Source organism: Mus caroli, unplaced genomic scaffold, assembly GCF_978045245.1.
Source record: "Mus caroli unplaced genomic scaffold, Mus_caroli_1 scaffold_9, whole genome shotgun sequence".
Lineage (NCBI taxonomy): Eukaryota > Metazoa > Chordata > Mammalia > Rodentia > Muridae > Mus > Mus caroli.
Genome location: NW_028227264.1, coordinates 50,488,057 through 50,503,466, shown reverse-complemented (window position 1 = coordinate 50,503,466; position 15,410 = coordinate 50,488,057). Strand labels below are relative to the sequence as shown.

At 42.7% G+C, this 15,410-nt stretch overlaps 1 protein-coding gene across 1 annotated transcript in view; it reads right to left on the bottom strand.

Moving 5' to 3' along the window:
* The window catches only part of Dcbld1 (discoidin, CUB and LCCL domain containing 1), an 85,336-nt gene that overhangs the window by 49,139 nt on the left and 20,787 nt on the right, over positions 1–15,410 (bottom strand). The window contains exon 2 of the mRNA XM_021174605.2: positions 7,428–7,640. Within this exon, the coding sequence (XP_021030264.1) occupies positions 7,428–7,640 (213 nt within the window). The remainder of the gene's footprint in view (positions 1–7,427; positions 7,641–15,410) is intronic.

The window sequence follows — 15,410 nt, the reverse complement described above, 5'->3', positions numbered from 1 at the left end:
AAACACAGACAGAGGAACTATTCTTGATTATAGGAGACCAGGGAGCCGCAGCAGCTAAATGCTCCCCAATCTAGATGAGAAAAGGGACATTATCCATCATTTCTCCTTCCTTCCTCTTCAGACAGGCTCTCACTATATAAGTCTGACTAGACTGGAACTGGCCATGAAGACACCAGGCTGTCTTGATTTCTTAATCCCAGCTGATTCTTCTGCACCAGCTGATCAGTATTGATTAACCCAGCAAAGCAACATTTCACTTTAGTAGGCATGGTCTCTTAACTCACAGTTCTAAATCACAGAGCTCTGCCTGGTCTCTGCTTCTGAGTGCTGGGATTCAGCACATACAACAGTGTGCCTGTTTTGTCCTCATGTCTCAGTTAACTGTTGCAATTTTTCACTATTTCAAAGGCATTTAAAAGGGTCTCTCTCTCTTTTTAGAGATTTATTTATTTATTATATGTAAGTACACTGTAGCTGTTTTTCAGACACTCCAGAAGAAGGTGTCAGATCTTGTACGGACGGTTGTGAGTCATCATGTGGTTGCTGGGATTTGAACTCAGGACTTTCGGAAGAGCAGTCAGTGCTCTTAACCACTGAGCCATCTCTCCAGTCCCCAGGGTCAGTCTTTTAACACAGCAACAGACAATACTGTGCTACTTTGCTATTTTGTCAACTTGACACAGCCATAGTTATCTAAGAAGCGGGAACCATTTCTCAGAAAAAAAAAAAAAAAAATGTCAAGATAAAACTGACTTGTAGAAGCCAGGCAGTGGTGTTGCAGGCCTCTAATCCCAGCACTTGAGAAGCAAAGACAGGAGGATCTCCATGAGATCGAGGCCAGCATGGTCTACAAAGCAAGTTCCAGGACAGCCAAGGCTACACAAAGAAACCCAATCTTGAAAACAACAACAAAAACTGACTTGTAGAAAATTCTGTGGGGACATTTCCTTAATTAGTAGCTGATGTGTAAGGACCCAGCCCATTTTCAATGGTTACACCCAAGGCCAGATGGCCCTATTATGTATAAAAAATTAGGCTGAGCAAGCCAGTTCCTGCCTTGGGTTCCTGCACTGACTGCTTTGAGTGAGGAAATGTGACCTGAGAGTTTTAAGGTGAAATAAACCCTTTCTTCCCTAAGCTGTGTTTGGTCTTTTTTTTTTTCCTAAACTCACATCAATAGAAATCCTAAGACAGAATTGGTATGAGGTTCATGGGATATCGCTGTGACAGACCAACCATGTTTTGGGGAGAACTATGGAAGAACTTCAGAACATTGGATTGGAAAAGCCATGGAGTCTTCATAGCTTAATGAGCTTAGAAGACAAGAATATTGAGATATGCAGATGACAGGGACCTGGCTTGTGAAGTTTCAGTAGGAAGCTTGAAAGTACCTTGAAGTCTCTTTCAGGGACACTTGACATTAAATTAATAATCTGCGATTCCGGTTAGCGGGGATGGAAGAACCGGCTGTGATTAACAAGAGACAACAACCACTAAAGGGAAACTCTGCTTTGCTGGGATGATTGGTACTGATCAGCTGGAGCCAAAGAATCAACTGGGATTAGGAAATCTTTGGGTAAAGTTTCTACTGGGCCAGAATACAGAAGCTTAGGTCCAGGGGCAGTCATGACTGTATCTTGTGCTGGCAGCTTAACTTCTAATGCATAGAGAGTTTCCCAGGTGATACTGGTTTTAAAGGCATGACGGAGTCAAGAAGAGAAGTTGAGGCTTGGCATCAAGTGGCAGGCGTTCCTGAAGGGAGTCCAGGAGAGGCTGTGAGTGAAGGTACAGCCCAGTTGTAAGAGAGACCCAGAATCTGAGATGCCAGTACCATGGAATGGATCATCAAGAACAGCAGATCACAAAGAACAGCTGTGGAGTAATATCAGCTTGAGTCTAGGAGACAAGCTGTGTGTGCTGCAGAGAGTGGGGCAGGAGAAGTGGCCCAGGCCCTTTGGAGACTAGAGGACAGTGATTGGATGGCAGGCACCAAGCACTTTCCTCTTTACACTGTTGGACTTTGGTTTTGATTTGATTTGATTGTGACTGTGAACCCTTGAAATAAGGTATTTAACCTAGTTTTTACTTGTTTTATAAGAATGTAAGAATTTTGGTTTCTTTAAAAAAACATACAAATACGTTTTCATTTTAATCCCAGGTGTGGGATATAGAGCTGCTTCAGATTGTCCAGAGCAGTTGACCTTAAGGGATGTGATTTTGCCCAGCTGCAGTTTGTGCAGTTGTGTGATGTTTGGAATTCCGAGAGCTTTTTACAGAGTATATAAATGCTAGGGCCCCAAGAGACAGTGTGTGGGGGTGGGGGTCGGGGGGGAATGTTGTTGGTCTGTGTGTGTGTGTGTGTGAGATGTTGTTGGTCTGTGAGTCCAAGTCCACTCCACCGCTGGACAAGGCTTCGTTAGGGAGTCTGAATTCTGGGAGTGTGACTCCTTATTCCATGCCAAAGCCAGGGTGGGTACTGGGCTATAGGGAGGCACTAAGACAGCGCTTTGGGGGTGGGAAAACGCAGTCTTAGGGGTGGGAAAGCTGGAGCTGGCTCGGGGGTCTCTAGGCCTGCGACAAGGCCAAGGCCATGGGGGTTCTCAGACTCTTGGACGGAGTTCGGGACTGAGGGCTGAGGACAGCATCTAGCTGGGGCTAGGGGGAAAGCAGAACTCTGGCTTGACCTAGTGGTGATTGTCCTTAGCATGGCAGAGGAAGGCTTGGTGGTGGTTGTGGCTGGGAGCACAGAGAGGCCTTCTATAGGAGAATTAAGCTGTGGATCTGTAGTCGAATGCCTTTTCCATGGCTCCCCACGTGTTCATGGCAGAAAATGGATACATTTAATATACCCTACCCACTTCTCATGGTGGATCTGAGATTAAATACCTTTTGCAGGGAGGACTGTCTGAGAAGGGAAGCTTATTGGCTAAAGCCCTCTGGGCTTCTAGGTACCTCATTAGCATGGAGAACTCTGTTTGGGTCTATGTAACCATAGGACATGTTTCTTTTATGTGAGGAGCACAGCAAGTGTTCCAAGTCAAGAATCTGGCAAGGAGCGGGGAGCTGTCTAAGTCTCAGGTGTGTGCCCACAAGTGTCTGGGTCTTAACCAGCTCTAGCTTACCAAACTTTCTGGCATGTTTTTACATCCCCCATTGGTCAAGGTTTGTTAAGTACTCATGTGCAAAGAAACAAGAAGAATAGATACCCTGAAGGTGGAGATCAAACTTACCCCAAGGAGCTCAATGTCTTTAATCAGCAGGAAGTAGTTAATTGATGTCACCCGCCTTTCCAACTCCTGACTTTATTCAGGAATCTTTTTTCCTTTCTTTTCTATCATTTTTATTTCTCTTACCTGGTGTTAAAAGATTGAAAAGGTGGAAGAAAAAGTATATATCTGTGTACCATGTGCACACTTGGTGGTGCCTGAAGAGGCCAAAAGGAGGAGTCAGATCTCCTGGTACTAGAATTACAGATGGTTATGAACCACCCTGTGGCTTCTGGGACTTGAATCCATGTCATCCGGAAGAACAATCAATGCTCTTAACCGAGACATCTCTCCAGCACCAGATTATTTTAGAGAGACTTTGAACTTTTAAAGAGACTTTGGATTTTTTTTTAAAAAAGAGTCAACTTTTAAAGTATTTACATTTTTAAAGACTGTGGGACTTTTAAACATTGGAATATTTTATATTATTAGGGACAAACGGGAAGGGAAAGGTTATAACTGAACAGTGATGTGTTCGTGTGTCAGGGTGAAAGGGGAACAGTTGTCCTGGTTAGTTTTTTTGTCAACTTGACTGTGGTGGTTTGAATATGCTTGGCCCACGTGAAGTGGCACTATTAGGATATGTGGCCTTGTTGGAGTAGTTGTGGCTTTGTTGGAGGAAGTGCATCACTTTGGGGGTGTGCTTTGAAGCTCCGCCCAGTGGGAAAGAGACCCTCCTAGCTGCAGGGGCAAAAGTTTGTTCCTGGCTTCCTTTGGATGAAGATGTAAAATTCTCAGCCCCTTCAGTGCCATGCCTGCCTAGATGCTGCTGTGAGTCCTGCCATGATGATAATAGACTAAACATCAGAACCTATAAGCCAGTATCAATAAAATGTTGTCCTTTATAAGAGTTGCCTCAGTCATGGTATCTGTTCACTGCAATGAAACCCTAAGTAAGACACTAACAGAAACTATAATCATTTGAGGAGAACCACAATTGAGAAAATGCCTCCATAAAACTGGTCTGTAGGGAAGTCTGTGGGGGATTTTCCTTAATTAATGATTGATGTGGGAGGTGCCAGCCTACTGTGGGTGGCTGTGTGGTCCTGAGCTATATAAAATAGCAGGCTGAACAAGTCATGGAGAGCAAGCATTCCTTTCTGGCCTCTCTTGCTTCAACTCTTCCTTGAGTTCCTTCCCTGACTTCCCTAAGTAAGGAAATGTGACCTGAGAGTTATATGCAGAAATAAACCTTTCCTCCCTAAGGTTGCTTTTTGGTCATGGTATTTTATCACAGCAATAGAAACCTAAATAAATACAAATACCTTCTAACTGATGACTGAACTGGAGGATCAGCCATAGTCATAACACACCCCACCTTGTCTGCATAGGTCTTTTAACAGCAACAATCTCCAGTGTGTATCTGAAAAATTCCTCTAAGATGGAGGGGGTGTATTCACACTCATTGACAGTTCATCTTGTTGCAAAGAACATTGGGGTGTGTGTGTGTGCGCGCGCGCGGACCCCCATCTGTCTCCACCATACTGGGGTTACAGGCACTGCCTCCATGCCTGCCTTTTACATGAGTTCAGGGGATCCAAACTCAAGCCTATAAATTGCTTGTGTGGCAATTACTTTACCTACCAAGCCATCTTCCCAACGTTCTATAAAGAATGTTAAAAATGCCCAAGGTATGATTCAAGCAATGAACCATCAAAAGTTAACTGCCCACGAATGAACCCTGTCCAGTTTGAGCACATTCAAAATAGCTAATGTGAGCGCATCCCAAGAATGTGGACTCTTGGCATAGTTGGCCAACACCCATGCCAGAAAATGTTACTCTCTTTCAAAACATTAACCTCCCACATTCAAAATACCAACTACTATAAATCGTAATGTTCATTACCAGTGAGTTTTAACAATTAGATGGCTAATGAAAAGTACTGAACTGTTTGCACTCAAAGAACCCAGCCGTTTCTGTCACACACGAACCTGTTAGAGCTGACATCTTTCAGAACTGCAGGAGTCATTCCAGAACATGTGGTCCCTACTGAATGTACTTCTGTGACCATTCTCAAACACAGCTATGGGTCTCTGGGACCCTGTGGCCACACAGCTGCAGAAGCCTCGAACCTTCCCAGGGATGGAGCAACAGGACACAGAACTGGCCCTTGCCTAGGCTCAGGTTACCAGAGGACAAAGTGTTTCTGCCATCTCTTCCTGCATTCCCAGGGGAAGTTCAAACTGACCCGGGGTCTATTTTAACTCAGTTAAAGCATATGCCTGGCCAGTGGCTTCTATCAAAGGGAATCTTTAAAGCAGCCACAAAAGAACACTTAACATTGCTAACTAAATCACTACTTATTCCTTGTGTTTTAGACAAAATCGCTGCACAGCGTACTAACAGGCTGCTCTAGCTCAGAAGACAGGGCTCATGCAGCCCAAGGCAGCCTTGAACTGAGTATGTACAGAAGGATGGCCTGATCCTACTGCTGCCACTTCCCAAGTACTAGATTACAGACCTGTGCTGCTCTATGCCGCACCCCTCACCCCCCACCTCCCATTCACTGGCTTTGAATGATAGAGGGAAGAACAATAGATAACTGTGTCTTTGAGCCACAAAAATATAGAAACAAATTTTTCCCTCAGCCCTTAATGATCTAATTGTGTAGTCCTGATCATGCTACCGAATCTCAGTGTGAATCCATTTATCTGTCGAATAAGAAATTAATAAGAGTTACCCAAGGGTGCGTGTGTGCATCGTAGAAAATGAGTCAGGGCTGCTTATGCCCAACACACTGAATATGCTCATTTTTATGAACACAAATCCTGTTTGTAAAAGACAAATACAACTTTATAAAGAAAACAACTTTGTAAAGAGTAATAATTATCTTTTATCACTATATCAAATCAGAATTCAGTACCCATTTCTCAGTAAAGAACCCACATCTTAAAAATTTCAAAAAACCTAGGGCTGGAGATGTAGCTCAATTGGTAAAGTGCTTACCCAGCATGCATGAATCCCTAGATTTGATCCCTATAACCCCACTGCTCCACAGCCAATGAAATGGATGGATTATCCTTGGCTACAATAAGTTAAAGAACAGTCTGTACTACAGGAGATCCTGCTGTCTCAAGTGAAAAAAAAAAAAGTCAGGAATCTAAACATGTAGATGACAAGATTTGTTCAAGACTTTTGTCTTTGGCTTCCAATTATCTAACTCCCAGGCGTCTCATGGGGCTTAGGATCAAAAGGCCACCAGGATGGTGGATTAGCTACTTTGCTGTTGCTGTGATGGCTGAGAGAAGCAACTTAAAGGAGAAAGGGTTCCTTTTCGCTCACAGCTGAAGCAAAGTGGAGTGGCAGGCAGCATCCGCAGTCTGGAATCAGACAGTGATAAATACTTATGCTTGTATGCTTGGGTTTTTTTAATTTATTTTTTATTTTTTATAAATTCAGTGTGTAGTTTGGTAAATTTTCCCACCACAAGGAATTTTCATGCCCAGAAATTTGTCACCAAGGTGATTCTATATTCTGTAAAAGTTGAACACCAATATTAACCACCAAAGATGACTATCTCAGGCATAATCAGAGTGCCATAGCACAAGAAACGGAATTTCAAAGGTTATTTAGGAAAACTCCCTTTATGCAGTTGTCCCTTCCCCTGTTCTTCCCTTACTTCCTCTGTGTCTCTGCTCAGATATTTGCATACTGGAAGGGCCCACCTGACCACCCCACTGACATTATCATAAACCAAGCTCCTCCAGCTATAGGACTCCTTCTTTTTCATTCTTACAACCTGTCTTGTTAAAAATGCATTGTCTTTTCTCCAGGGGTAATCTCCATGAGAGGCATTTTGTTTGTTCACAGAATATAACCCAGTTCTTCACAGAATGTCTAAATCACAGTCGTTACTCCCTAAGTACTGGCCAAATAAAGGAATGTGTATGTTTTAGGCAAACACCACATTTTTGATTCAGTTTCCAGCAAGGGAGAAATTTAAGAGAATCTTCTGAGACACATGGGGCAGACATATAGTAGCTCCTTAATGTTTGAGCTTTCCAAGCAAGTGCATCTAAGTTAGCTTGCATGAAAATTACCCTGAGAGTTTACACAAACCAAGATTCTCTTACAGATCACCAGGCGGTGAAGCTAACCCAACACACTTCCTCCCATCTCAGTTCTTCCATGCTTACAGATCCCCCATACCCCTTCCTTACCATACTGATCTGTTGCACTGCTGAAGAGGAGATAGTCAGAAGCGCAGGTCTTGGACTCAATGTTCAAATCTCCCAACCTCAGAATAAGTCTCTTCCCCTTTGGGACTGTGATGATCTTTTCGCACACAGTGTAATTGGGGTAAGTCCCTGGATAATTCTTAGATGTCATTGTGCCACTGTCCTGAGAGGTCACTATGTGCCCACAGCCATCACCTGGTAAAGAAGAAAGAACACAAGATGTAACTATCTCCTACAAGAGCAACACTCTTTGTCTTGAGTGTTTCATTTCGGTTTTTTGTTTTCTTTGTTTTGTTTTGTTTTTCCTGAGGGAAGGAAGGGCTAAACGACAAAGCCTGAGCATGAATCATGAAGTATCTCATTTAAAACTATTCCATCATTGGTTTCCGGATTCATCTAATGAACTCAGTGGGTCTCATGCTCTGAATTAAATGCAGACCTTAAGAAACACAATTTGTAGCTGGGCAGTGGTGACGCATGTCTTTAGTCCCAGCACTTGGGAGGCAGAGGCAGGCGGATTTTTGAGTTCAAGGCCAGCCTGTTCTATGGAGTGAGTTCCAGGACAGCCAGGGCTACACAGAGAAACCCTGTCTCGAAAAAACAAAACAAAACAAAACAAAAAAAGAAACACAACTTGTTTTCTGGTTGTCTACCCTATTCAAAAAACCCTGGCCTTTTGCCACACATTTGTCAAGCCACTCTAAAGCCAATGAATAATAATTTATAACTTACTTCAGAGTGATGCTGATGGGTGAAAGATGCTCCTGATAAAATTTATACTAATACAGAAAGGATTTTGTTTAGATGCAAGTCTCTTAGCTGAGCATTCTAGCTGGATACTGTTGGGGACTTACAGTGGGCAAGTCTCTCTCTCCCCCCATTTTCCTTCCCCCACTCTCCATGTGCTCATGGCTGGCCTTTACTTCTCTATTCTTCTCTCTATCTCTCTCTGCCTTTCTCCACCTCTACTACCCTCTTAACTTCCCTCCCCATGCCCTGATTAAACTTTATTCTATACTATGTCAGGTCAGGTCAGTCGGTCATGTGGCTGGTCCCTCAAGGGGAAGGGATGCCCCAGAATGGGTCAGCAGAGGCACCCCCTTCCCCCACACCTCAACACACATCACCCAAACATATTCCTCCCCCTCTTTATCTTTTTATAAACACATCAGGTACAAGACTACAGTTGACCTGAACTGGTATTTTATAGCACATTTGTAGGGTAAATGAGGTGCTTCACTAATGCTATGCATATTAAGGAAAATATTAGTCATTTCCTGACATATGGGTTTTGCCAGGTGCCTTTGCCTCCTGCTGGAGTGGAACTAAGACTCAGGGCACTTATCTGACTTAAAAGCAAAACTCATCTTCAAAACAGCAAAATCTTGATAGCCATGATAAGCTCTACCTGCTCTGCTCTTCCAGTGTGATATAAAGGAAATATGGAGATTGATTCTAGAACCTTCCCTTCCCTCTCCTCCCTTCTTTTCCCTTCCCTCCACTCCCTTCCTTTTATCAGTTAACCGACAGATTGCACCAGCTGATGTAACCAAATGCATGACACCAGTATCTAAGGCCTTATGAACCAAGCCAGCTGCAAGGTGAATAGATTACATTTGGGCGACACAACAGCTGAAGTTGTGGAGCTCAAGAGAAAATCAATTTTAAGAGTGCTGCATAACTCCAGAGTTTATCTATCTTAGGAGCGAGCCTACAGTGGAGGCCAGAAGGAGGGCCTGACAAGCAGATTGGTTTCATTGGATCAACACTTGAATCCGTGCCACCAAAAAATGTTATAGAGTGTGAAGATGAAGAAAAAAACCCCACCATTGAACCTGGAGGTCTAGGAAGGTGAGCTGGTGAGTAACAGAGCTACAGAACTTTCTGAGTATGGAGCACATGAGAGTGGATGACTAACCAGGTAATACATACACACTTGGGGAGTTGGAGCTGCAGGGTCATGGATTCAAGGCCAACTTGAGCTATATACAGTGAGTTCAAAGCCAATGTGGGCTATAGATTATGACTGTCTCAAAACACAAACACAAACACAAATAAAGAACAGGTATTAGAAAAAGATGAGCATCCTAGCTGGACTGCTGGGCACGTACAGTGGGAAAGAGTTTGAGGAGTGATGAGAATGGGAAGCTAGAGAGAAACACCTCAGGGTTCACATAGCCACACAGGGAAGAGAGGAGGAGACAAAAGGGTAGTTTTGCATCCAAGTGACTAGAAGGCTGAGGCAGCCAGGAAGGCAAACACAATGTATCATTTTGGTGGTCAGCTTTGGAGTGATTGCTAAATTACCTGGGTTCTTGAGCAGCTGCGAGGATAAAACTGAAAATTATAATTGAGAGAGGTGTATTATACAAAGGCATATAGTAAATCACGCTTTGATTTAACATTTGAATTATTTGCCTGCTTTCAAAGGTTTTAATGGAAAACATGCCAATCACATGATTTTATAATGTGTATATTCTCACAGGTCTAGAGAAATAATTACTGTCCCTTTAAAGGGGGTCGGCACCCTAGTCCCTCACCACCCAAGACCCCTGCTACTCATTTTTATTCATTAACCTTACCTTTGTAGGTTGATTTTGAGCACCCAGAAATGTAATGAGTGTAGGAACAAACAACCAATCATAACAACTAAATTCAACTAAACTTGTCAGCGACGGAGAAGCAGCCTAGCCAACCATTTGAATGCTCAAGCTTTCCATTCTGTTCAAGAGAAGAGAAGAGAAGAGAAGAGAAGAGAAGAGAAGAGAAGAGAAGAGAAGAGAAGAGAAGAGATAGAAAAATGTTTAAAGATAACACAGGACTGTTAGGAAGGCTCTCTGTAAAAGCACTGACTCCCCAAGGCTGTCACACACACACACACACACACACACAGAGGGGACACTTTATACACACATAACAGGAAGTTCTTAAATAATAAAAAAAAAAAAGGAAGAAAATACCATTTTTTACAGACATCTACTGATTTATGTAGGGCCGAAATGACATGCAGTCTGAGATTTGCATTAAATTCTTCACCCAAAAGGGAAGAGGCAGGATGAATGAAAAGATGGATGTTGTGACTTGCTGGGAAGCTTGCACAGCGCTGAAAGAAGTGATCAAAGTGACTGGGATGGAGCTCAGCGGTACAGTGCTTGTCCCTTGGCTCTGAGCTCAAACCCCACCACACTTTAACAGAAAATGTAATAAAGTCGATGTTTAAGAAAACCAATAGAATCAAAGTTTTATGATTAAATTTCACAGAAGTGTTGGAGTTGATCTCCCAGGGAGAGAGCTGAAGCAGGCTTGAGTAGCGGTGACAGCCAAAATGAACTGCCACCTGCCTAACTTCAAAGCAGACAGGAGAAAAAGAACGAGGAAGCATTACCACAGGGCATCTGTCTGCTCTTCAAAAGCATGGGAAAGGAAATGTTTATCTTTTCCTTCCTTTGAACTGGAGCTTAATTGCCAAGGCACAGGATGACCCCAGACAGAAACTGCCTTCCCACTACACAATATTTATCTCATAGTGGTCCCTTTACTATAGGCCTAATGTCTGGCTACCAGTCACAGAAGCTGCTACACTGGGAAAATGACCAACCAGTCCCTTAGAACAATTTACAAAATAAAACCGACTGGGGCTGGTAGTTCAAGGCCAGCCACAGCTACCTAACAAGTTTAAGCCAGCCTGGGCTCGAAAATAGAAGATGGGAAAGAAAAAAGTTGGAGATGAGGTGAGAAAGGGAGTTAGGAGTAGATACGAGCAAAGAATAAACAAAAAATATCCTTTAACATTTTTTTCCCTCTTCTTGATCATGGCTAAAAGATGACCCAAAACAAAGAACAAGACCCAGCATGTAAGGACCATAGATAGCTCTTGTAGCTGACTCTATTGCTAAGTTCACCCTGTACAAGCACAGGAACAGGGCCATTACAAAGTTCATGGTTGGAACATAGAGGGCGCAGCCCTAAGCATCTTTGCTGCTTCTGTGCTACCCAGGCTCTGCAGCAGCTTTCATTACTCCACATAGCAGGATGGTCTCCAAGGACCAAACACTTTAAAAAAGACGTAGACCTGCTGCTGGTGGTAGCCCACAACTGCCACCAAGGCCCATGAAAAGAGCTGGTTACCTATGGCTGGAAGAATTATATTCTGGAAAAAACAAAATAAAATAAAAAATTACACTCGATGAAAAAAATCACAGCTGGGTGTAGGTGCCATATACCTTTAATCCCAGCACTGCGAAGCAGAGACAGATGAAGTTCTGTGTGAATTTGGGGCAAACCTGGTCTATATATGCATTCCAGCCAGCCAGGGCTATATATAGAGAGACTATCTCAAAATAAAAATAAGTAATAATTATTACTCAAAGTGACCTGTACACAGAAGTACATCCTCTCTCTGAACACTTAGAAACAATACTCTTTAAAAAAAGAAGAGTTAAGAGCTGACGAGATAGCTTGTTGTGTAAAGGTGTCTACCCTACTGCCAAGACTGAGGTTTGATGATGGGAGAGAACCAATTCCCTCAAGTTATCCTCTCACCTTATAAGAACCATCAGTACTTGGGAAGTGGAAGCAAAAGGACCAGGAGTTCTAGGTCACCCTTGGCTATATAGTGAGTCTGAGGGAGTTTTGTCTCAAAAGTATGTGTGTATCTGTGTGTATTTGTATATATTTTCTAAATAAGCTGAACCCTAGATCCTTGTCTACAGGATCCTTTTATTTAGTCTATTCTAGTTCCTCCCCACAGGAAAGGAAGACAGTAACTTCCTTAAACAGCTTCTTCCCTTTTGGTAAGAAACATGTTTCACAAACAGAAAAGCAAATTAGGAGACACCTATGATTGTATGGTATAAGTTTCCAAGTATTTTAAATTTATATATTATTCATTTATTTTCTTCCATTTTTTTCTTGGGGGGGGGGGTTCAAGACAGGGTTTCTCTGTATAGCCCTGGCTATCCATCCTGGAACTCACTTTGTAGACCAGGCAGGCCTCGAACTCAGAAATCCTCCTGCCTCTGCCTCCCTAGTGCTGGGATCAAAGGTGTGTGCCACCACGCCCGGCACTCTCCTTACATTTTTACAATAACATATTTATTGGTTGACTGTCCATGCTCACATGGCATGGCACATGTTGTGGTGTTGAGATCATAGAACAACTTTAGGGAGTTCTTTCCTTCTACCATTTGGAATCCAAGAATCAAACTCACATCCTTATGCTTAGCAGCCTTTACTAAGCCACCTCATTGGAACCTCATCTATTTTAATGTGAACACATCTAAATCAGGAAAGTAATATGAAAAGACCAAATTCAATCGATTTCCTTGTAACAGTTAAGTCTACTTTAGCATGAGCCAAATAGTATAAGTGGCAAAATCGCTCCATAAACCAGTAAGCTAAGATGTCATTCATTACAAGTTCATGCCATGGCTAGGAAGGATGACGCTCTTTTGCTTCAAGGCGCTCATAGTCACCAGGGAGATATTAACAAGACATTTTTCTTTTGAGTCAGAGTTTTACACATCTTAGTCTAAACCTGAACTCACTGTAGAGCTGAGGATGGTCTTGAACTTATCATTCTCCTGCCTCTACCTCCTCCCAGTGCTGGAATTATAGGTGTATACCCAATGCCTGGGATGGAACCCAGGACTTTGTGCATGCTAGGTAAGCCTGCTGCCAACTGAGCTACACCAGTCTTTATCCAGTAATGCTTGAGTAAAGCTGTGAGTTCAAAGCCATAGATGCAGACTTAACATTTCTCTATCCTACCTAGGGCTAAGAGCAGTAGATATAACTTTTCATTATCAGCACTAGTTATTCAGGAAGAAGTATTTTCTAAATAAGCTGAACCCTAGATCCTTGTCTACAGGATCCTTTTATTTAGTCTATTCTAGTTCCTCCCCACAGGAAAGGAAGACAGTAACTTCCTTAAACAGCTTCTTCCCTTTTGGTAAGAAACATGTTTCACAAACAGAAAAGCAAATTAGGAGACACCTGTGGGTCAGATCTACAATACTAAAAAAAGAGGAGGTAGGATTAAGAAGAAAACTTGGTGGCTAGGGAGATAACTCAATCAATGTAGAGCTTGCTGTGCAACCACAAGGCCTTGAGTTCAGATTCCATGCACCCAGTTAAAGCTGGCTATGGTAGCTCTTATCTGCAATCCCAGTGTTGGGTGGATCCCTAGACTTCAATGGTGATTTCCCTATGCTGTGACCCCTTAATTCAGTTCCTTATGTTTTGGTGACCCCCAACCATAAAACAATTTTCTTTGCTACTTAATAATTATAATTTTGTTGCTGTTATGAATCATAATGTAAATATCTGTGTTTTCCAATGGTCATAGGTGACCCACCAACCCCTCCTCCCAAGGGGTAGCAACCCATGGTTGAGAACTGCTGAATGGATGAGCTTCAAGTTCAGTGAGAGAACCAGTCTCAAACAATCAGGGGGCTGACACTATACACTTGTCAAAAGCCCATGAATAATCATAAGCCTAAGCCTTCAAGCAAGGGTAAGAGGGTCGGTGAACCTATTGACACTCTACTAAATTGACAGCTTGTCAAACTGCTTTCTAAATGCTTAGAAAGTATAGATGCGTGCTGCTCTCAGCTTTGGTGACAGAGGCCTCTTTTTTGCAGTGGGCAGTGTCTAAAGTGCTGAGAATAGGTGATTGTTTCATGCCCACTCAGAAAGGATCATCTATATCACTACCCCTAGGGTTCAGGGAACAAAGTGAAAGAGGGAGAGGAAAGAATGTAAGAGCTGGAGGATGGCCAGGAATTCTGCAAACTCACAACATCTCTGATTACCTGTTGTGGTCGTTTGAATGGGTTTGACCCCCATAGATTCATGTGTTTGAACACTTGGTCATAGGGAGAGGCACTATTAGGAGGTATGGCCTTATTGGAAGAAGTATGTCACTGAACAGTCCAGCTTTGAGGGCTCCAATGGTCAGGCTCCGCCCAGAGTGGATAAGAGTCTCCTCCTGGCTGCTTTCTAATAAAGATGGAGAACTCTGCTCCATCTCCAGCACCATGTTGGCCTGTGTGTTGCCATGCTTCCCACCATGATGATAATGGACTAAACCTCTAAAACTGTAAGCCAGCTCCAATTCAATGTTGTCCTTTAGAAGAGTTGCAACGGTCATGATGTCTTTTCACAGTAATAAAACCCAAACTAAGTCATAAGTACAAGTTCTACACAAGATGGAGTTAATCAGCATTCCAGTATGGGTAGCAGAGAGGCTTGTGAGGCCCCTTAGATAAGGAGCGACTGGCAAATGATGGCTGCTAGGGGAAGGGGAACCATTTTTCTTCAGTGCTATAGCCACTGGTAAGAAGTCTATGGTGCACTACGTAACGGCCCTCCACACATACGCATACTTATGCAAGCTACTCCAATTAAAGTTAGTGGGACACACACACACAACACACACATATGCACATGCACATGGAGTGAGAAAGAAAAAGGGGGGATTCCAGAAAGCAGGAGGGAAATAAATGGGTAATGGGGATGAATACAATCAAAGTAAATGTAAAAAATTGTCAAGAAGTAAATGAATATGTATCTTTATAAAGGGTGGAAGCATGACATAGACATTTAGTTTGCACATATACATGCACATAAGTGCACATGCATTCATATGCACACACATGAACGTATACTTCACATATAGGCATAGAAAGCTTTTTTTATGGCTTTGTACTTGTGGAAGAATTATTTGGGTAATTGAGAATGAATATTGCACAAACATTTTCAGATTGATTATTTAGTAGTTCCTAGACTAAAACCAGAAGCCTATTCTCGATTATGACCCACATAGATTTATCACAACCCAGGTACACACACACGTACATAAATACAACAAACTTTATCGATTCAATTCTTCCAGTAGATGTAACTTGCTGTCCTGCTTCCCACTTGATTCCACTTGGCAACTCACTAAAAGCATACTGGCTTTGG